Here is a 24,632-nt window from a genome sequence, read left to right on the forward strand (position 1 = left end):
GGACCTCTGAAGATCATTGAGTCCAACCCCCCGGGCCAGAGCAGTACCAAAAAACTAGGGCAGATCACTCAGAAAGGCATCCAGACAGCTCTTGAAAGTCTCCAGAGGAGACTGCACAAGCTCTCTGAGGAGCCTGTTCCAGCGCTCTGTAACCCTCACAGTAAAGAAGTTCTTCCTCATGTTGAGGTGGAACTTCCTATGCTTAAGTTTGAATCCATTGCCCCTCATCCTGTCACAGGGTACAAGTGAAAAGAGCTTGTCCCTGCCTTCTTGATGTCCAGCCCTCATGTATTTATAGACATTAATTAGATCACCCCTCAGTCTTCTGCCCTCTAGACTGAAACACCCCACGTCTCTCAGCTTTTCCTCGTAAGGCAGATGTTTCAGTCCCTTAATCATCCTCGAAGCCCTGAGTTGGACTCTCTCAAGTAGATGCCTGTCCCTCCTGAAATGGGGAGTCCAGAACTGGACACAATACTCCAGGTGACGTTTCACCAGGGTCAAGTAGAGGGGGAGGAGAACCTCCCTCAATCAGCTGAACAAACTCCTCCTAATGCACCCTGAGAAAAATTCAAGGTTGAAGTTAAAAATAATATTAATATATCAAATTAAGTATGAACTTAGCAAAGTAATTTTATCAGAATACACATCCACAGCAGAACAACATCTGTAAATAGAATCATAGAATCATAGAATCCTAGGGGTTGGAAGGGACCTCAAAAGATCATCTAGTCCAACTCCCCTGCCAGAGCAGGGTCACCTAGAGTACATCACACAGGAATGTGTCCAGGCAGATTTTGAATGTCTCCAGTGAAGAAGACTCCACAACCTCTCTGGGCAGCCTGTTCCAGGGCTCTGTCACTCTCACAGTAAAAAAAATTTTTCTGATATTCATCTTAACATATAGCTTAATAATTAGATCATATCATATTTTTCTTAATAACATCTTGATCAACCTCAAACAGATCACAATGAAAATAATGCCTTAGCACAAGTAGATCTTTTCAACTTAAAACATATTTATTATTTAGCCCTGCCGGAAACACTGGAAAGTGACGCAGAAAGACTGAAAAATTAAGTTAAGGCATCTGCTAAAAAACACTAGACAGAACAACAAAATGTAGGCTACCTATGAAATGAAAAAGGGAAATTCCTAATTATTTTAATGCATTTAAATGTTTCATTACTCAGTCAAACTGACTGGCCTACTGCAAATACAACATTCAGGATGCATCTCAGAATTTTGCTAAAAGATAAAAAACTGTTTTCTGTGGAGGTGAAAAATTAGAGCATAATGTAGAAATCTCTGTATGAAGACTTTCTATAAGGCCATTTTTTACTTAAATGCTTTTATTATTTGCTTTATATTACTTTTTTTTTTCATCTCAGCTCTGCTTAATTTCCATGTAAATGTACACATGAAAATTGTTCACGAAGCAAAACATCTTTTCTGCTATGCCAGTTGCATTCAGTTAGCACTGGATTACAATAGGCACGCAGAAGATAGAGGTAAAAAAAATATGTAATAAGCACACTGTAACACATGACAATGTATCTTAAATGAGAATCCAAGAAAATACATTTCTTATTAAACATTTTGTGAAAAAAAGTAAAGCCTCACTCAAGTGCCTAGTTTTCTTAAAAATGACAGGAAATAAACTCTTAATTTTGCATGCAATGCCATTGTCTTCACAGACAGGAATGAGCTGTGCTAACACAGTACATTGTTACACAGAGCAAAATCTTGGACCAAATTAAGATAGTCCAAAACCATGTTGATAGTAGAAAAGAATTAATAAATTAGATGCCAAAGGCCTTTGAATTATCCTTAAACAATCATTAATGTATTAGTGTTTGCAAGTTGCAAACTTCAAGGAAATCACCCTAGCTTTTGCCAGTAAGCAGCATCTTCCAAGTTCTGGAAATAATCAAAAGACCATAAGGTTATCTGTATTTTTAAAAGCTTGTTTTGCTAACATCAAGTACTTGACCATATAAGATGGTCAGAGTGCAACTTCTGGTTTTTTAATCTATTGAAAAGGACATGGATACAAACTAGATAGCTTTTCTATACACCATTTCTTTATTAATGTACAATTTAGAAATGTTAAGAACTCCACTGGTGACAGTGGTTGACACAGGCTTTCTCCCCTTTTCTTTAATTTTATATCTGGCCATGGATTGTCTCCCATGGACGTTACTGCTTCAATTGCACATATTCTTGACATAAGAAAACAGTAACACAAAATACGCTTTCTAAGTAAGACTTCTGTCATTATTTTCACAATGACAGGAACATCTAATTTAATTGTCTTAGTTAGTTAGCAAATGTATCTATTTACAAGCATGTATACAGTACAAGAGTGCATAAGCATCTACTTTATTCAAGCTCTTTAATGCATGTGTCAACTTAACACATTCCAGCACTAGTAAGCTAACACGTTGTAATTCTGCATGTAGAAACCTTCTGGAGATATATGGGCCACTTTAGCTATGCAATTCACAAACCCTTACAAGGTAGAATAGAACATCAAGTATCAGGAAAGTCAACTTTTCATAGCCAAAGTGAAATATTTGGCATGTAGATACATCCAATAAAGATGTTTCTTTACATTTTCAAAGTTTTTCTTTCCTAATTCTTTCACCATGTCCTATGGAAATCCTATCTCGCTCCCCTTCCTAGCTGTTCATCTAGTCTCATGAACAGACTCTTCTAGTCTATCTCAATGCTCTCTCAGATACTTCACAGCACTGTAATGTCACTCATGGCAATTCAGACTCAGAAAGCTGCAAGCAACTTCTAGCACTCATCTTTAACAGTAGGGATGCCTCTAATGGCAGTATCAGCTTGCACATACATCATTTCCAAAAGATATCTAAGCATTTCTTAAAAACCTTCATACTCTAATTGCCAAGGAAGCATTCATCAATTTATTTTTCTACCAGAAAGCTTACTTTCACATCTAATCAAAATCTCCTGATATTTAAGTGCATTAATTCTGACTCTATCCAGCATAGGCAGCAGAGATTTTTCTTTTCTTCCCTGCACAATAGAAGATTCCTAAGTTCCTCCTCAATATTCTCTTCTTTAGAACAAAAAAAAAGCATAGCTACTCAATCTTTCATCAAATTTTATTTGCAAGGCCTCGCATTGTTATAATTGTTTCAATGTGGATTCCCTTCAACTAGGCCACAACTATGGATACAATACTCCAGCTGAGCCCTTATCAAAGCTGGGCAAAGCTGAAGATTTATTGCATACATTTTGAAAGTTGTACTATGTCCTATTGATGTATCTTCTACAAAACATTACTCACCTTTAATTATACCACAACATTGTTACTTCACATGCACTGGTGATCTACTACAACCCTAAACCTTTTTTTTGCACAGCAGATTGTTCCTTGTGTAATGTTTGTACATAACTGTATGAGAATCTGCATGAAAATTGCAATTCTCACTTTTCTGTTCTGCAAGAAGTTCTTCCAATTCCACTACACTTCTAGTACCTTCCAATCCAGTATCAATGGAAATTGAGGCCTAACCTTTTATTATCAAGAAGAATTCCACTCAATACATCTTTCAGTTTTAATAATGAACCACCGGTAACTATTCTACAAATATAGTGGATTCTTTTAGACCAAGTTTTCCCAGTTCACTCATGAGAGAATGTCAAAAACTAGGATCATAATCTGCTTCTTCTCCATTTACAGGGTCTGTTATTTTTTCTCATCAGAAAATGTGATTGCTTTGACATAATCACTTCTTGATAAATATGTGTTTCATTTGCTCGTCTCCTTGTTATCTTCCTGGTACTTAAACATAGTCTGATTATTTGCTTAAGTATGTTTCTGTGAACTGTAGTTAAACTCACCTCATAACTTCTTTGCTCTCTTTTTCTCCCTTTTTAGAAACTAAATAATTCATTTGACCACCACCGCTACCTCTCCTCTTCCATTTCTCAAAAAAATATAAAGGACTCCGAAATTTTGCCTGCCAATCTAGTAGGTACAAAAGAATGAAGATCACAGTGATCAATGTGAAAAAAAATCTAATGTGTTTGTATTTCATAAACAGTTATTTCCCAAAGTAATTCAGAGTTTGTATCTTTTTATAAGTTATAATAATTCCACTAGCCACTGATTGCCATTGATTCTTATGGTGGGGACTCACAAAAGCAAGACAGACATTACATTTTCAGCACTATCAGTTGACAGTTTTCTCATTCTATTAGCCTGCTGATCAACTCTTTCCTTAATTGACCCCTCAGTATGGATATAGTTACAGAATGATTTCATGTCCTTATGCCTCTTGCTAGTTGCATCACATTCTTGAGTTAGTCTCCAGTTTTCTTCACACTATACTTTTTCATCCTCCTTTCCACTAAAAAAACTATTCTGATATTACTTCTTCTTGGATTTGAGTTCAACAAAGCTTTCCCACCACTGCCAGCATCCTTGTGTCCTTCGTTCTCCTCCACAGCTCAAAATATTCCTCAGATCCCTAACTCCATTTGTTTACTTTATTCCTTCCTTCAATGGCTACTAACCTGAACCTCTGCCCTTGCAATTTGTGCTCCCTCCTTAGCTTCTTGACCCACCTAATTCCAGGTCTCTTTCTATGGAATGACTAATTACCAGACCAATTTATCTTCTATTCCCACCTACTTCATGTTCACTTGCCAGTCCACAGGCCCAGTGCCCTTGTTACAGAGGGCTAAATTATTGCTATGCTAAATGTATAAATGTTATGCTAAATTCTGTGTTTAATCTTAGTATCCCCACACACTGGCTTTCTGTAGCCCTTTCTTTCTCTACCCAGTATACAGTCTTTCTGCAGACTGCAGACAATTTTCCCTCTCAGCTCTTCATCCCCATCTACTTCTACATCATCATAAGCCTAATTTTTGCCACTTCTGCAACTAAATTAGCAGAATCTCCTCCTCCTGCTTGTCATAGTCATACAAGCAAATAGGCCACTGCAGAAATTGCCGAAAAATGAGGTTGGATGCCTAGAGCTATAATTACATAAAGTAATACAAATATTAACTGCAACATTCTTAACTGAGAGGGGCAGAAGCATGAACAGAGTATTTATGAAACTTACTGGTTAAAAATCTATACCAGTTGCTACTGACTTTTTAAAGGCTTAAAATTTGTTCAGATGAACAAAAAAGACAGTGAAACACATCTCTATAGCACAAAGACCAATTTTGCCTCATTTCAGCCTCAGGGCTAAAAATGTTTGCTGAAGTTTTACAAAAGAATTCACTGAAATATTCTAATGGAAATAAAACCTCATGTCATCTCCCTTGCAGCTTTTCTCAAATAGTAGGATAGCTACTAGTATTCTCCCTTCCTTTTTTCATAACCTGTAGTCCTATGATCACAGCTTCAGTAAAGGTAGACATAGTATAAAATATGTCAACATCTTTTTCATGAAAGTTTTTACCTTGATATCAGAAGTGTCACGCTGACTGTTGCGCCACGCTCTTGAAATAGACGAAAAGGTTCTGTCTGCATGATCAAACTTTCCACCTTGTAGATTTAGGAAAAATGTTGTAAAGGGTTCCTAAAATGTATGAAAAGATTAATTTAAAAAAGCAGTGCATTTCTTTCAGAATTTCAGGGGGGGGAGGGGGAGGGATTTATTATAATTTATTATATCGTTATCAACAGTATTATGGTTATTAACGATGCTATTTTTCTGGCAGAGAAATACAAACTGAGGCTTATTTGTTCATTAAATGCTTTTTATTCCTACTCCATGCATACAAATTCAGATAAAGAAAAGCAAATAAAAATTAAAGAAAATATTTACAGGGTGGTGGAGAAGCTACAGTCAGTTGTGACACAGCTGCTCTCAAAAACATCAAGAAGCCAAATATCTTTACCTTACATGTTTTTTAAAGTAGGATGTAACAAAAGTAATACATGCATTTTATTTTGCTCAAGGTAATCTATTAATATAACAGGTAGTGTTCAATACTGATAGCTTTATGAATGTTACTGTTTAATATGTAATTTATGATTTAGAAAAGAAAAATGTTTGAAAGATTTAAAAGCCTCCTCTTAGTTAAAGAACACTTTAGCACATATTAGTGGATAATTGCTTGAAATTAGCTAAGCGCTATAAATTACATCAAGGATTTATGCAGGCTTGTATATTCTAACAAGCTTTAATTAATGATGTGCTGCTAATGCTTTCCCAAAGAAATTACTTTCTAGGAGACAAATTGCCTTTCAATTTTATAGAAAAATGCATTTAACCAACATATTATCAATATGTAGCATCTCAAAAGTTACTTCCATATAAACTGCACTGCATTTTTTAAAACTATTTACATCACAGAATTTAATGATCATCAGAAAACAAATGCTTTGGTGTCATTAGGAGGTGAAAATTAAATTCATTCAGTAAGAATCACAAATGTTCAGTCAATGGTCCAGTTCAAAAAATATGGAAGGAAGGAAAGTTAACCATGTTAAAGTAGTATAAGAATGCATATTAAAAAGCAATTTTCAAAGGAGAAAAAGCTTTACTTATTTGAAATGGCTGTGCTATAATAAATAAAACCTGTTCAAACTTTAGAATACATTTATCCTACACTACTGATTACAATTACTTGAAGATTTCAATACTCTGTCATTGAGTTTTAGTTTATTCATTCCCAGCTATTTGTTGCTTTCAGGATAATTTAAAGGAAAAGCATTTTAAAAATATATACTTACAATTCTTAATAACCACGTGAGTGCAAAACTTGCGGTTGAATAATGTGTGCCATAGTGAAATTTTGGAACCTGGTCATCTTCCCATGATTCATATCTTTCAGCAAAGAACGCTGCTCTCTTTGGATTCAAAGCTCCAATAGGCTACAAAGTTTGCAAAAAGAAATAGATTAATTACATAAAGATATCATGACACATTATCACATCATACTCCCCTTGCTCTTTGTGGTAACCAAAATCACCAGCATGCATGGAGAAGACTAAGTTTAGTGTTTTGCAAAAGCAAATGTTGGATTCTGTGAGCACCTGAACAGATCTGTTTAGTGCAAACCATGCACATGCACACACACACAGAGATGGTTGGAAGGAAGCATCTTCTACATTCACATAGGCTTCACTCTAGTTACTGCTGATTCAAGTCAATGACTAAAAACTGCTTCACGGTGGAAAGAAAAAAAAGTTGTTAACTTGTGTGCCAGTGGTTAAGTGTGGTCGTTAAATACACCATTAAGCAAATGGCAAGCAACAACAACAAACATTTTGGGACATTTTTTTGGGGAAAAATAGTGATTGATAGAGTGGAAAAACACTAACAGTGCACCTGGAATTTTGATATTACTATTCTTGTTTGTATGCTTTCTATTTAACACCCCAAGACAAGTTTTACTTAATGGCTAAAACTTGAAACTTTAATATAGACAAAGAAAATAGCAGAACTTCTATATAAAAACACTGATATAAAAGAAACAAATAAGATATGTATTACTAAGAAAGTCTATGACACACCAACATTGTTGTTCTTTGTTCAGCCTTTATCTTAGGACATAAATACCCAGGGATTTATTTAATTGTAAAAAATATAATATCTTGTTACCTATAGCTGTATATTTCTTCAGCAGACTTTTATACAAAGGATTTGGAAAAATGAGTATAAATCACATAAAACACTGAGAAATCCAAAAGTGACTTTAGCTATTCCACATCTAAAATGCTGTAGGAGATCTAAAATATCTTTGTATATACATGCAAAGCATATATGCATCACAATTTTCTATACATATTGAGTACATTGTATGTTATTCATGTAAATTATGCCCATCTGCACAGACAACAGATGCATTCAAGTGTAACTGAAGAATAAACATGCAAATGTATTTTCTTCTTTCTGTTCTGCAAGAATAAATATACTTAAAAATACCCTAAAAAGTAAGGAAAAACTTTAAAAGTCCTTGAACAAAAGTATAAATAACTTAGGTATTAATTCAGGCATAGATCAAATAAAAAACTATGTATTCTAGGACAGATTAGATCTATGAATGACCTAAGATCTAATCTTACATTTTTTACTTAGAGTGGCTTTCACATTGCAGTAGGAGAAAGAAAACATCTTAGGTTAATTACTATTTTTGCAGTTCACTAATTTGAAATATAACCCTTTAAAATAAGTGTTTCCTGTATAAAAGGATTTTTATCTGATTTAGCAAATTTATTCCAGGGAAGAATGAAACTGACTCCAAGAAGCCTCTTTGTTGCAAGAACCATTTCGGACTCTCCATCTGTACTGATTTTCCCTAAAGACTCAGCTATGCTTGAGGGAAAAAAAAAGAATAAGGTCACTGGTAGACAAATTATATAAATTAAAAATAGAAACAGTGTTGTGCTGTATGGTAACATTTTTTGTATTCTGTTACCTGCCCCTATTTTTATTATTCTCCAAATGAGTATAGCCCGAATCAATAGTTATAGAATTACATTCCTTGAATATAAAGCTAAATCTAATTAGAATTGATTCCATTCTCTTAAAAAAAAAAAAAAAAAAAAAAAAAGGGGGGGCGGGGGGGAGCCCTGTATCATGTGGAGATCCATATAGCCAGAATCCACGTTATTGATTTTTGCTGTTATTGTTACAGTTGGTTTCTGAAGCCTGCAACAGGACAGCTATCAAGACATGTCACATTTATTTGCAAGCAAATGAAAAAAGTCCCCAAATGAAAGAAAGCTTAGGGAAAAAAAAAAAAAAAAAAAAGAAAAAAAAAAAAAGAAGGAACTGTGGAGCTGTGCACTGACAATGATACACTATCAGCTTACTCAGAGAAGTTACAGTGGGAATACACACATTGAATTATACATTACACGAATGCACTGATTTATTGTGGTAATAACATCCACCTCATTAAAAGATTCTGCTTTGCTGCAGTTGGAGGGCTACATATTGTTTACTGCTATAAATTAATGGCAGTGCACAGAAGACTGTAGAGCCCTTCTAACAATAGATCTGTAATGACAGTGCTGTATATCACAGCTTCCCCAGCAGCTTCATAATAAAATGGAGACAATGTATTGGGCTAATACATTCTACCAGGCAGGCCCATATTTTTCTGACAACTGCTTCTAAGGATGAGGTGATTCTAGTGTGTTACACTGCACTGTGAACAGTTAACTGAGCTCGAGCTACAGAATAAAGCACATACAAGGAATATTCAAATCCCCTCTGACTGTTAATTCAGTAAAATTATTTATTTATTTATTTATTTAATATTTCAAAACCAACAGGGAATCATTATTACATACTGGATTCGCTCCCCTGTGGGTAAATGCCAAGGGAAGAAGAGTCACTCCAAATGAAGCTATGCTAGATGTAGCTGTGAGACCACACATTCACACTACTCAACATGGTTTCCCTATGGCTACAGACCACTAAGGAAGAACAAGCTGAAAAGGCTTCATATCCAGAAATTCCAGAAAACATTTTTCGCAGTATCTCTTTTCAGAGAGGGAAATTAGATGCTAGTTTGCCATTTAAAAATACTTGTTCAGGTGGAGGAAAACAAGAACAGTAGAGAGAGAAAAATTCCAACAAGCAAAAACAATGGATGAGATTACAGGAGTAAAGACAAAACCAGAAATCTCTTATGGCTGCTAATGTTCAAACTGTATTGAAAAATTCATAATGCATATGGTTTTCAAGTCAGAACTCATTCAAGATAGGGTCCAAAGTGGAGGAAGAATTGGGTAAGAAAGTCTGTTCTCTTCTTTCCAAAGGCATGATCACCTGGTTTGTGATTTGCAGTGGTTGTTCTAACAATGTGTGCTACAAATATGAAAGTTACAAATTGTCCTTAAAAAAAACACACCTCATTTGATATTAGTTTTTCCAAGTGCTCTCAAATCTAGGAATACCTCAAATTAAATACAACTCACACTTTGATCAAGAACTGAATATAGTAAACCTCAGTCTTTGGACCAAGCTTGCTTGCTTGCTTTGAGACACATCAAAGAAAAATGGTTTGTTGAAAAGTAACTGAGAAAACACACTGACTCCTACCATCTACTGCTGTTAAATATGCCCAGACACTATGGTGTACGGTTATATTTGTTGGTTCTTAATCTTACTCTGTGCCAGACATGGGAACTGTGGCCCATCTTGCTTCCATTTTCAGAAGAGGCCCTGTTGCACCCAGCAGAAGAAAGCAGAATGCTCACTGCTCCTCTACACAGGGCAGAATCTCTCGTGGATTCTGTTGCTCATGTTCAAGAATACACACATTTTAGAAAATTGCTAATGACCTAACACAATCAAGCCAAAGTCTTATAAAAAAACATTATGTCTTTATCTATAGTTACACAATTAGGAAGAAAAAGAGGTGCTTTTTATGCCTATCTAAAGTGTTACCCTTTTCAAAATAGTGTTACTCCAAATAAACAGTTACTGTTACTGTTCTTAACCATTCTGCCTTTTATTACTGGCTTTTGCACAGGCTTCTGTTACTGAAACAAACATTGCCACCTCTACTGTCTACTATGTTCTGTAATACCAGGAAGAGTTTTTAACACATTAATACTCAAAATCCAGGAAAGACTAGAGTATTATGGCAGTAAATTGCATTTATTGCTGCAAACAATAAGTAGTCAAGATAGCACACTTGGTCTTCACAGTGTTAAATGTTACCCCTTTTGCTGAAGATGGCAATCTTAACAACTACTACTGGAAATCAGGAGGTCTGTGCAAGTGCATGTGAGTTTTGAAAAGCAGGCAACTCCAGAAATTAAGTCCATGCTGACCAGTGCAAACAGAAACATTTTTTAAAAATTAAAATATTATTTGGAATTTTTATTTCAAAACTTCACCATGAAAAATTCTAAAAAATAAATAATTTTAAAAAACAACTCAAACAAAATTGAAAAAAACCCCAAACCAACGAAACAAAAAACTGAAAAAATGCTTTTCCTTGTGATTTCTTATACTATTTTCTCATCCACATCCAAACAGGTATTTGGATTCCTGTGAATACAATGGTCTGTATTATTGAATTATGCTTTGTAGCATCCTTGCCAAGTACTATGTTTGGTTTTCATACATTCTATTTTCAAGATTACTATCTGGTTTTCATTACTGGTGTTTTTCATATATTCATGGGGCTTAAAGGACCAGGGGGACCATTAGGTCATCTCATCTAGCCTTGTGTTTGTATGACAAGACATTAAATGCCTTTCCATTACATGATTTTGAGCACAACTGTTTACACTTGATTACAGCATGACCTGCATTTGGCCAACCCGCTTTCCAGAAAGGCATCTGACTCTTGAATACGTGGACAATCTGCTACTTTTCTTGGAAGCTTTTTCTACTGATAATTGTAATCCTCATTCTAAAAAATATGAACTTCACTTCAGCTATGAATTTGCTGGTGTGTTACCAAAGAAATCTTATTACACTTCTCTCATATATCACAGGGTCTCTACTAACAAGTATTTTCTGTATATAAAGATACTTACAGGCTATAATTAGACTTTTTAAGAAGCAAAAGAAATTGAGCTCTTTATTTAGGTCTTCCATTTTAAGGCAGTTCTTCCACCCTTAAGATGTTTTTTTGCTTGTTTTCACAGAACCATCACATTTGGAGAAGACCTCTAGTTTTTTCGGACATCAAAAAGTCCAACCATCAACCCAGAAAAACCCACCATGCCCACTCTCTGCAGCCTGACTGCCCATCAATGTATTCTAAGATACAGATATTTTAAATGTGTTCATTGTTCCAGTGTTGTCTTCTCACTGGTGTAAATATGCCGAGTGCAGAATACTCTGCTGCAATCTACCCACAACTGCATTTGACACAGAATTAACTGCCAGAACTAGCCAATACTTGTAATATTGTCAACGGGACCTCCTGCTCATCTGAGTAAAACTTCTTTTTCCCAGAGATATAAAGACGAAATGCAAGGCTTTAATTACACTCAAACTTTATTCACTCGGGTCAACTGGGAAATATCTGGGAACAAACTCATCTAATATAGATCACTATTATTTTATCTGTCATTTTTGTGTTTGAGAATAGCCTAAAAATGCCATACTCCTTTCTGAACTTGTTCTCACTCACTGCTAGAACTCATTATTCTTCCTCTCAAACAACTGGGCACTGTTTTCTTAAAAACTAGGTCCTGCAAGTCCCCCAGCTTCTTTAGAGGTCATCTTACCCTTAATCCGTATCTAACTCATATTCATTAGAGATCTGTGTCCCAGAGAAAACAACAAACACAACTGTCTGCTGAATTGCTTGAAATGCCCTCACTGATCCTTGAGCTGCTCTGGGCAACATTTGAAAAATGGAAACAACCTACCAAGGAGAAAAACAGTCCTTACCAATTCATTCCCCAAAGCACCAGTTTCATACCAGATGCCCAAATACTGTATCAAAGACTAGGCAGAGAGCTGGGTGCTATGACTTGAATGTTAAAAGGGACAGAACTTTTGTATTCTTCCTCAGTGAGCATTTAGACAACACACAATATTTTCTGCTCCAATTCTAAAATTATTTATTGTGTTTTACTATTAATTGTAAATCATATTTTGGTCACTATAGCACTCAGTGATTGAGAACTTCAAGACAAGCAGCTACATGAATTTCATGGGGTTTTTTAGTGAAATAAGAAATCCTTTGTTCAAACACTTTTTGTATACGTAGTATGAATAGTAGTGAGTGTACTCTATCAATATTTACATCAAGTTTTGAAATCAGAAAAATTCATACACCTGTGTTGCCTTCCTTTTTAATCACTAAAGTCAACACACATCTCTGGTGAATTTGTTGAGTGGACACAGTCTGGATATTTTTAAATGTTACATCTAGTTAAGCTTCTTCCTCCTTAGAATTGGCAGGTCATTATTCTCATAGAATTCTAATCCAGTATTCTGAATATAGGTACTTCAAATAGTTATGCTACTTGAAAATTCTAGGGAGAAGGGAAACAAATGGCACAATAATGTAAAGCAAGTTCTGAAGGATACTTCCTGTTCTTTTTATGTTGACCTAAAACTAAAATTATTTTAAAGTGTAGATAACAGCTGCAAGCAAGACTTCCTATGGTCCAGAGAGAGACCAAAATGCCATAACTGTCTAGCTACAAAGCAAAGAAAACAATACCATAGTAATATAATTAAGTTTCTAGATTCATTGCTTCAGGAAGCAATGCAGAAGAAATAAATTGCAAAGAAAAAAACAAAACCAGACAAGACAACTAGGCCACCAGTCCATCTGTGGCCACCAAACTTGTCTAAATTATTTCTCCAGCTCACAAAGTAGTTAAACTTCTGTTATCAAACCCAGGAGGTCATCTGAAGGGAAGGGTGATGCTTTTCATGCCCTCTATCTTTCTTTTTTTCATTAGGATCCTGTTACTGGCTGTTCGTAGAGGTAAGATGTTGAGCTACAGGAGCTTCTGGAGTGGGTCCTCTCTTATGACTTCACATTAAATGACTCAGCACCTTCCCACAGGTACACAGGCTGGTACACATGATACAGTAAGAGCGCTCCAGTACAACACTCCTGCAGTTACTTTTACATGCAAATTAATTATCTCCTTAGATTTATCTTTTTATTTACACTAGTGAAGAAACAGATAAATGGCTACCAGCCACCTCATTTAACACTTGCATGCACAGCTTAGGGTGCAGACAGCTATCTCCCAGCAGCTCCTCTAACTAAGTGACAAACATAACCAGCTGACTGTGATCAGCATTTTTATCAAACATAGGATCCCTGGGCATCTCCTGATGCACCACATATGGGATGAAATTCTGTAATCCTATTATTTTATTATGATCTATGCATACTAAAGCCGCTGAGCTTTTTTATGCTTTTTTAAAAGTTGACAGCCCTTACAAACTTTCTTTAAAAAACCCTATTTACCAGAAATCACGTCATGAAATTTACCAGATCACATTATGTTATAAAATATTCTTAAAAGCTCTATTTTCTATTCTAAGGAAACTGAAAATTCAATAAAGGGCTGGGATAAAAGCAAACAGTTGTATGCGTATTTGTACATATGGGTTTTTATTAAAATTTGTTAAGAGCTCACACATTCCTTTGAGACAACTAAAACAGTCAGGAAAAATGGACTTAAAAAGTGGTCTAATAACTAGAATGTCTGATCATTTCAGTATAAATTACATTTCATGGTGCAAAACATGAAAGTTTCACAGTTCAAAAATGGATCATAAACTAATCTTAAGCATAAAACATTAAGACAAACTGTGTTTAGCAATATATTAGTGACAGGATACACACCAGGTCACCTAAAATCTTAGAAGAATTTCAATTTAAAGGAAAAATCTCCATGCCTTCATATTACTAATAGTACCAAATGCTATTACAAACATCTGTAGCAGATTCCAAAACAATGCACTGCAAACCTGCAAACTAATTAAGCACACATACACTTACACATAAGGTTTAATCAATTGTTCAGCACAACTGAATGCATCACACATTGCCCTATTTGAGGTACTACTACACCTTAACGCTACTGGGAAGGCAAACTGAAGAAAACTGTTACGTGTACACACTTCCAAAAGGTAAGGAAGAAAGGAAGTTGCGTGTCCCTAGGAATCATGAGAAATCAAGCTGTTTGCAGGTGGTGAGGAGGGCACAGCATTGTAGCTGCCTTACTTTGAAAAAAAACCCTGCCAGCCAAAAGCAACTATTTGCATACACTATTCATGACATAATCTGTTGAGTGAAATCCCTGCATCATCATTCACTTATTAAAAAAAACAAATCCTGTTATAGATTTCCAGAAGCAAGATTTAGTGAGAAGCCACATTAACTTGAATCATAGCAGATTAAAAAGTTCTCTCTGCTTTCCCTTCACAGACCATGCTCCTCTGCCAACACACCATACAAGCCACTGTCACAGAAAACAGCAGCCATTATTCCTAACACCAGATCTAAATAAGACAATCAGAAGTAAAATCAGAATGCTTTTGGTTTGTACTAACAACACACTATCTTAAACTAAAAGCTAACACAAACTTGTCTTTTCTGCAGATTAAACACTATGAGGGCACACAAAATTGACATTAATTGTGTATCATGTGTAAGCTCCATGCCCTACAAAAAGAACATCAGAATGATAGAAAGATGTACTTGGGAAAGCCTAGAGTTGTTTACTGTAATCTGTACTGTTTCATACAAGTATTACAATCAGATTATCTGGATTTTATAAATAGACAGCTAAGAGACCATTAATGTCTGATTTTTCATACATGCATTGCTTCACTCCTATCTAAGGTGAATTAATCTACCATTTTATTACCTACTTCATATAGCCTCCTGATTAGTCAGCCATCATCTTCAATATCATCAACATATTAGCACCATCAGGAAGTTTTACCAGCTCCCATTTTATCTTCCATTTCAGATGACCATATATGCTGAACAGGGTAAAATAGAGAAAAGGCCTTCAGAATGCCAGTGACCACCCCACTTCAGAAACCTTGTGTTTCTGATACTGAGGCAGTTTCAAGTGATTGGCTGGATACTGTACTTAAATTTTTTTTTTCTTAATCCTATTAGACTTCTCAATTCAAGCTTTTTAGGATCATAACATCTTCTACCAGTGATCTTTTTCTATTCATTTCCTTCATTTGATCCACACTTTCACTCATATTTGAGTTTGAGACAGATCATCTGGTATGTCCATCAAAGTAAGTCCACAGCCTGACAACTACCTTAAACTCCTCTGTAAACAAAAACTATTATTATTATTATTATTTTACCATGCTCTCATTTTCTCTAAGTGCTACTTTTATACCTGGACTGTCCTTTGACCCCCACAGCCTTCCTGCTCCCAGAAGTTTGATCTACTCAATTTTAGACAGCTGCAGTTAGGTGAGCTCAATCCCATCCTCATTTCCAGTATGAGTGCAATTTGCTTATTTGGAAATCGGAATTACACAGATGTGTAGTGTAGTATCATCTGCTGGAGTTCAAATGTATTAATATTAAAAGGAAGAGAGACTGTATCAAGAGATACACTTTACATTAGGAAGACAGAAACCACGCATTTAAAATGTTTATGGCCCAAGACATGTGTGAGAAATTAGGGTTTTTTTGATTGCTAGTACATTTTATGACCAGACATGTGCCCTGTGGTTTCTTGTGATCATTTAAAAGGTCATGAACCTCCCTCAGTTCATTTCCAATTAGGAGATGACATACGTTCAGGGCACCTAAAATTGAAACAAGAGTAGGATGGACAATAACATCAGATATAAACTAAGAATAACATTTTGAACATTCATTGTTAATTCTGAGTTATTGTTTTTATTGTCTTTGAGCATTTCTGCCTTCCCAACAATACTCCTCCATGAGGCAGGGGAAGATTAAGACAATTACGCTCATTACCAAGATGATTCCTATTGATCCTGTAAACTTGACTTTTGCTCTAATACCTACACAAATTAAAAAAAAAAAAAAATTGTTGGAAAATAATTAAGTGATCCTAGAAACTGCTATATGTCTCTGAAGTGCAAAGAGTATGCTTCTTGTGACTTCAAAAATAAGCCTGTGGTGGAAAAAAAGAGAACAGTGAGGTGAAAGTAAGAATGGTAGCAAATATACTCTATCACCCACTTGCATGTTCTTTAGAGGAAAAGGTTTGAAAGGGAGAATAAGAAACAAAAGACAAGGAAGAAAGACAAAGATATAAAAGGATGGTAATGATATTTTCATCCAGAAATGGAAATTCCCAGAATATTTTTTAAAGTCTACCTAGACTAAGAGTAGTTTTTCAGAAAGTATGTTCTGATAAATCATCTCAGAGATGTATTTTGGTGAAGTTTCTGTCTCAGTAAGTCTCTATATGAGTTGTGGAGGAACGGGCAGCTAAACATGCACATGAAAACCACATGTTTATTCTACAAAAGGTCCTGAGATGGATGCTCAAAGCTCAAACCAACATACCAGCAGAGAAGTCTCTTTTGAAGGACGAAACAAGCAGCTATCAAGCAGAGATTGATACTAAAATCCAGAAGAGCCAGAACTTCATCAGACTGTTTAACGTCGCTAAGGTCCATGCCTCAGTCGGCCTTGGCCACCCAACCCGCACAACTCGGGAAGAACCGCGCCCCCCCCCGCCCGTGGCCGCGGCTGCGGGGGCCGTGGTGCCGCAGGGCCCTGTCCATGGTGCTGCAGGCCCTGTCCATGGTGCTGCAGGCCCTGCCGGCGGGCGGGCAGGGCCGGGCCGCGGTGCTGCGGGGCCCGACTCGCACCTCGGCTGCTCGTTCTGGCAAACGTGCTACAGGAAACGACACAACAGATCGACGCAGCTGCCAGAAAGGATAAGCGATCCATTTTATCATTAACAAAAGTCCCCGATGGAATCTAGTTGGAGGGTTACCGGCATTGCAGAGTAAAACACTTCCCCCCATTTAGAAATGGGAAATACTTATGTCATTAGACCAAAATTTTCACGGGAATATAACAGACAACTCAGCCCTTCAGTTTATATGACTTCTTATTCTACAATAGATTTTCTGATCCAAACAAAGAAAGCCTATCATAGTCCTAAAATTACAGCACTGAGATTTGAACAAGAGAACGTCATACTCTTGCACTGCTTTCTTCTAAGAGGGCCTTGACTTTTGAGTTCTCAGATCACAAGCAAGGGCCAAATCAAAAGTCCATCTCTCTCCACCCCTTTCTACTCTCTTTCTTTGTATTCAAAAAGGACAGATCAGGAAGGAGTCTTTGTTCTCTAAGCTGGATTTTGCTCTTTTATGGTTTTCTAAATGGTACCCTCACTTGCATCCCTAAAAATTACAGTACTGCTTAGAGTATTCCTTCCCTTCCACTAAAAGTTGCTTTTAACATGATTACGTCAAACATCTAGATCTGTCAATCCCTTTGCACAAACAGGTATGGAGATGAAATGTACATCTGCAGCAAGGTGATAAACCAGTTCCTGTAGTGATTTATCTCAACTGTCCCCTATTCTGCACATAACTTTAGAGAGGATGGAGTGTCCCTCTCCTTGAAGAAGCTAGTCGCATTTCACAAAGAAAGCGTGATATCTTGTTATCTGATAATTAAGATAATCTGATAGGCATACTTTATACTAAAGATATTAAAATCTCTATCAGACTAAAAAAATAATAAAGAAACACACCTCCTTTTCAGATAACACTGCTTCAGGCTGACTGTAGATAGGGACTGGTCTTCATAGCTCTACTATTGTTTCTTGAGGTGACCAAAAATTCTAGAACATCTACTGGACCTCTTCTTAACTGCCAGGGATTCTGATACAAAGTTGCAAGTATTTTATTTCCCATGCTGTCCTGCTTTAAGCAGGGATTCACATTAACTTCCCTGAAAGGAAAAATACTTGAAACTTTCTTCTGAGCTTACCTTGTCTGGCTTTGGAATGCTTTTTAATTAGAGTGGCATCTTTTGTCACAGCAATGTCAAGCATCATAGGTTTCAGTACCTAAATTCCAGATGCAATTGTCTATCAAAATAAGTGGCATCCACTATTGCTAGTTCTCACACTGTTCCTCTCACCTTATTTTAGTGTCCAATTTTGGAACATGCTTTATGCTTAGAAGGACACTGAGTTGTTCTTGTGAGTTTATCAGTTTTAACTGGTAGTAACCTGCTTTGATTTTGTGTTGGAGCACGAGCTGAATAAACCATAATTTTCATTTCCTACATTAAAAGCACTGGTTCACAGAATGCCTATACAATCTTAATGCCTCTCTATACACAACAAGTTTCTTTAAATATATTTATTAAATAAATCTGCAAAAGCATAATAGGTGCACATCAAAATGTGTTACTTTATATCTTTGTCAAGGGGTAACAAGAGATAACTAAGCAAATTCAATCCCCATCCCACTCTGTTTCCTTGCAGTGGAAAACATGCAGCACAAGTCTTGTGTGTATATGTGTATATGCTGTGAATTTATGCTCCTAAAATGGGCACCCTGCAGTAGAATTCAGGCTGGCATGCTGAAGAACAGTCAACAGTGAAGTTTACATTAGAACAAGAAAACTAGTCTAATTTGTCCTAGTAAAAAAATCTATTACTTCTCTTCTGTCCAAGTGTATTTGATATCAGTGGCTCATACATACCAATGAAATACCTCACTTCACTGAAGATGAAAGCTATTTGTTGCTTTTGTACACTTGACTGGAAAAGAAGTCATTATGTACATAACAGCCACTATGAAATTGATAATGATTTAGCAAATACTGCATCAAAATGATAACAATGGGAATAAAGATATTATTATGTACACATGCAGCTACAGTGAAGAAAAAAGAGTATTTAAGAATGGCGTTATTTCCTTCTAGTAGTGTCAGTTTATGATCTTACAGAAATTTTGTGCTTTATGAAAGAAGAATTATCAACATCTACTTGCGTACACCAAGACCTTGTAACAAACTTCAGAGATTATAAAATCACGCTTTGATATCTCAGTATTTTCCATGTATTCTTTTTTCACTTTCTTTCCTTTTCTAAGTCCAGAAACACACTGCAATTTATTGCTTTCACTGAATAAAGAAAAGGAAAAAGTGTGCTCTTGAATAAGATAACTAACACAGAAAATGGGACACATTCTTGTGGGAAACTGTGTATGTTGTATAAATAAAATATATGCCGCTATAAATATAATATGTAATACTCATTCCAAACCATAGTCACCTCTTAAGAAATAAACACTTGAGTCAAAACAGGGTAACAGACTGGCAGTGCACTCCTGGCATTTGTCAGGAGCATTCGTCAGGCTGACAGTAATACTAACCACAATCCATTTCAGTTGCTTTGGTTTATCATTGTGTGACTGATGTTCAAAACAGTGCCATAAGAAGCTGCTTAAATAAAGAGTTGTTTTAACCTATACACTGCAGCTCTCTAAATCTGTACTAACTGTGGACTTCTAGCCAACATATTAACAAAACTGTTACTCATATTTGACACATTATAATACCTAACCTTACTTTGACATTAAAAAAAAAAAAACCCAAAGAAAAAAAAAAACCCTCTTCATTTTTGATTTCATAAAGTAGCAAAAAAGTAAAAATATTGACCTGCTACCCTTTCTGCCAGAACAAAATCTAAGTTTTCCATCTCCTTACTCAGTGGGAGCACTAAATTGTGATGTGTTTCTGGACATGGATAAGGAAAAGAAATAGAGTAAAAGATTGCTAAAAGACTGTTATAAAACTGTAAAAAGTTAAATTAAGTATCTTTAAGTATTTTAAAAAACTTTAGCAGTGCAAAAGCACAGACATGCTACAATACATAATTAGCACTTATTTTGAAGCAATAGAATCATAGAATCATAGAATCATAGAATCCTAGGGGTTGGAAGGGACCTCGAAAGATCATCTAGTCCAACCCCCCTGCCAGAGCAGGGTCACCTAGAGTACATCACACAGGAAGGCATCCAGGCGGGTTTTGAATGTCTCCAGCGAAGGAGACTCCACAACCTCTCTGGGCAGCCTGTTCCAGTGCTCTGTCACTCTTACAGTAAAAAAATTTTTCCTGATATTCATCTTAAACCTCCTATGCTCCAACTTGTATCCATTACCCCTTGTCCTATCACTGGTCTTCACTGAAAAAAGCTTAACTCCATCGTCTTGACACTCACCCTTTACATATTTGTAAACATTGATGAGGTCCCCCCTCAGTCTCCTTTTCTCCAAACTAAAGAGACCCAGCTCCCTCAGCCTTTCCTCATAAGGGAGATGTTCCACTCCCTTAATCATCCTTGTGGCTCTGCGCTGGACTCTTTCAAGCACTTCCCTGTCCTTCTTGAACTGAGGGGCCCAGAACTGGACACAATATTCCAGATGTGGCCTCACCAATGCAGAATAGAGGGGGAGGAGAACCTGTCTTGACCTACTAACCACACCCTTTCTAATACACCCCAGGATGCCATTGGCCTTCTTAGCCACAAGGGCACACTGCTGGCTCATGGTCATCCTCCTGTCTACCATGACCCCCAGGTCCCTTTCACCTACACTGCTCTCCAGCAGGTCAGCCCCCAACCTGTACTGGTGCATGGCGTTTTTCTTCCCCAAATGCAAAACTCTGCACTTGCCCTTGTTAAACTTCATCAGGTTTTTCCCCGCCCAAGTCTCCAGCCTGTCTAAGTCTCTCTGAATGGCAGCACAGCCTTCTGGTGTGTCAGCCACTCCTCCCAGCTTGGTGTCATCAGCAAACTTGCTGAGGGTACATTCTGTGCCCTCATCCAGGTCGTTGATGAAGATATTGAACAACACCGGTCCCAGTACCGACCCCTGAGGGACTCCACTAGTCACAGGCCTCCAACTAGATTCTGCCCCATTGACTACAACTCTCTGACTTCTTCCTTTCAACCAGTTCTTGATCCACCTCACTGCCTGATCATCAAACCCGTACTTGATCAACTTATCTACAAGGATGCTGTGGGAGACGGTGTCAAATGCTTTACTGAAATCAAGATAGACCACATCCACCGCTCTACCATCATCTATCCACCTAGTAATTTCCTCATAGAAGGCTATGAGGTTAGTCAAACATGACTTACCCTTGGTAAAACCATGTTGACTGCTCTTGATGACCCCCATCTCCTTGATATGTCTAGAGATAGTGCCAAGGACAAGTTGTTCCATTACCTTTCCAGGGATGGAGGTGAGGCTGACCGGTCTATAGTTACCCGGGTCCTCCTTCTTGCCCTTCTTGTAGACTGGAGTGACATTTGCTATCCTCCAGTCCTCAGGCACCTCTCCTGTTACCCATGACTTACCGAAGATGATGGAGAGTGGACTAGCAATGACCTCCGCCAGCTCCCTCAGCACCCTTGGATGCATTTCATCCGGACCCATCGATTTATGGATGTCCAGATTATGCAACTGATCCCTAACCCAATCCTCATCTACTATGTCCTCACCTATCTTGACTACTTCTGGGGTTATATGAATCTGGGGCTCATGGGAAAAGCCTGCAGGAGTAAAGACAGAGGCAAAGAAGGCATTCAGCACCTCTGCCTTCTTCATATCCTCTGTCACCAGGGCACCCACCTCATTCAGCAGTGGGCCTATATTGCCTCTGGTATTAGCTTTGTTGGCTATGTATCTGAAAAAGCCCTTTCTACTGTCCTTAACCCGACTTGCAAGGTTAAGTTCCAAGGAGGCCTTAGCTTTCCTAGTTGCCTCCCTACATTCCCTGACAACATTCCTATATTCCTCCCAAGTGACCAGCCCCTCCTTCCATGATCTATAGATTTTCCTCTTCCACTTGAGTTTCCCCAGCAGTTCCTTTTTTAACCACGCTGGTCTCCTAGCTCCCCTACTAGATTTTCTACCCATTGGGACACACTGATGCTGTGCTTGCAAGAAGTGGTCCTTGAATATTGTCCAGCTATCTTGAGCCCCTTTACCTTCTAGCACTCTGTCCCATGGGACTTCCCTTAACAATTGGTTGAGGAGGCCGAAGTTTGCTCTGTAGAAGTCCAGGGTTCTGGTCCTGCTGGAAATTCTGTTCCTCCCACACAGGATCCTGAACTCCACCATCTCATGGTCGCTGCAGCCAAGGTTGCCATTGACCACCACTGCTTCAATAAGGCCCTCCTTGTTGGTGAGCACAAGATCCAGCAGCGCTCCTCTTCTAGTCAGCTCATCCACCATTTGCATTAAGAAGTTGTCATCAATGCATTGGAGGAACCTCCTAGACTGTGAAAGGCTGGCTGTATAAGTCTTCCAGCAGATATCGGGATAGTTAAAATCTCCCATGAGGACCAAGGACTGCAGTTGTGAGGCTGCTTTCAGCTGCCTGTAGAAAGCCTCATCAACTTCCTCATCTTGATCAGGAGGTCTGTAGTAGACCCCCACAACTGTGTCACCCATACTACCCTGTCCTTTAATTCTTACCCACAGAATTTCAACTCGCCCCTCATCAGCCCCTGTACAAAACTCAATACATTCTAGTTGCTCTCTCACCAGAATAAAAGTACAATGAAAATATCACAATATACCTGACATTTAAACATTCTTATAGTTGAATATTAGCAAGGTTTTTCAGATATTTGCTATGAATTCATCATCTGACACAAAGTTTAAAATTTAAACCACATAGAGTTGATACTGCTAGAAATGCCTAAACAGTAACCAAAACTTGAACTGCTGTATGCAAGACAAGTGTGGCATAAAGACTTTCATTCTGTATATGGGAAGGGCTGGCATTTGCTCAGAACAGTAGGGACATTTTCAGAGACCAAGATGTTTGTGTCAGTCAGACATTCTGGGAAAGCATACAGTTCATCACTTAGAGAATCACAGAATCATTCTGGTTGGAAAAAAACCTTTAAGATCACCGAGTCCAACCATAAGCTAACTCTACTCACCATTAACCTAACTCTAGCAAGCACAGTGTTAAACCATATTCCTAAGCACCACATCTATACCTCTTTTAAACACTGCCAGGGATGGTGATTCAACCACCTCCCTGGACAGCCTATTACAATAAAGAAATTCAGTGAAGAAATTTTTCCTAACATCCAGTCTGCCCCAGGACAACTTGAGGCCATTCTTCTTATCCTATCACTTGTTACTAGGGAGAGGAGGCCAACCCCACCTCACCACAAGCTCCTCTGAGGTAGTTGTAGAGAACAGTAAGGTCTCCCTCCTCAGCCTCCTTTTCTGCAGACTAAACAACCCAAGTTCCCTCAGACACCCCTCGTAAGACTTGTCCTCCAGACGCTTCACTAGCTTCGTTGCCCTTCTCTGGATTTGCTTCAGCACCTCAATGTCCTTCTTGTAGTGAGGAGCCCAAAACTGAACACAGTACTCGAGGAGCTCCCCACCAATGCTGAGTACAGGTGCATTTGACTTCGTCAAACTAAATTAACTCTATTAGAAAATGTTACAATTACAGTACCTCAGTACATCTCTGCTTTCTACTTAAAAACATTCCTTTATTTTTATTTGTACATACATGTACACACACAAAAGGTACTCACAGTCTTGAAATATATATATACACACATATGTGTATGTATATACACATGCATATATATTCAATAACTCTACAGTACCTTTTTTAAGGTTAAAACACTAAATCTATAGTAAAAAAAAAAAAAATTTCTGAATATTTTCACTGACCTGTGTTTAGCTTAATTGCTTGCAAACTGAAAGGAAGAACTGCTGACAACTGCCTTACTTCTCTGAGAATTTTTTTTTTCTACCAAATTACCAATTTATATGGAAAACTTTTCTGAAAAAACAAGCTATAATTAAAATACATTCTTTGCCTGCTCCATTAACTATATCGCTCCACGTGCCAGTCATTTCCCATAATAGCTAGATTTTAGAAAAAGATCCCGTTTGAAGATCAGTATACCTAGTCTTTGCAAAGAAAATGAGAGATGCTTCTACTTTGTAAAATGAAACATTCCTTTCTTAGAAAAGATTGAAAGAGAACAATCACATTCTATAAAGCTTTAACCAGGCTGTATAATATTGCATCTGCATATGATTGTTTGGAAAAGAACCTTAGAAACACACAGCTAGTCTGCCAGAAAGGAGCTGTTTGGAAATGTTGTTAAAAAAGTGACAATGTCAGCCTGAGAAAGGACAACTG

General features: G+C 37.3%; 1 protein-coding gene across 3 annotated transcripts in view; it reads right to left on the reverse strand.

The window, feature by feature from the left end:
• LRBA (LPS responsive beige-like anchor protein) overlaps nt 1–24,632 on the reverse strand; it is a 406,974-nt gene that overhangs the window by 108,779 nt on the left and 273,563 nt on the right. For all 3 annotated transcript variants that reach the window (XM_051619696.1, XM_051619697.1, XM_051619695.1), the window contains exons 44-45: nt 6,732–6,872; nt 5,452–5,571 (exon numbers count right to left, since the gene is read on the reverse strand). In XM_051619696.1, coding sequence (XP_051475656.1) covers nt 5,452–5,571; nt 6,732–6,872 — 261 coding nt within the window. The remainder of the gene's footprint in view (nt 1–5,451; nt 5,572–6,731; nt 6,873–24,632) is intronic.

This window comes from Apus apus, chromosome 4 (assembly GCF_020740795.1).
Source record: "Apus apus isolate bApuApu2 chromosome 4, bApuApu2.pri.cur, whole genome shotgun sequence".
Classification (NCBI taxonomy): domain Eukaryota; kingdom Metazoa; phylum Chordata; class Aves; order Apodiformes; family Apodidae; genus Apus; species Apus apus.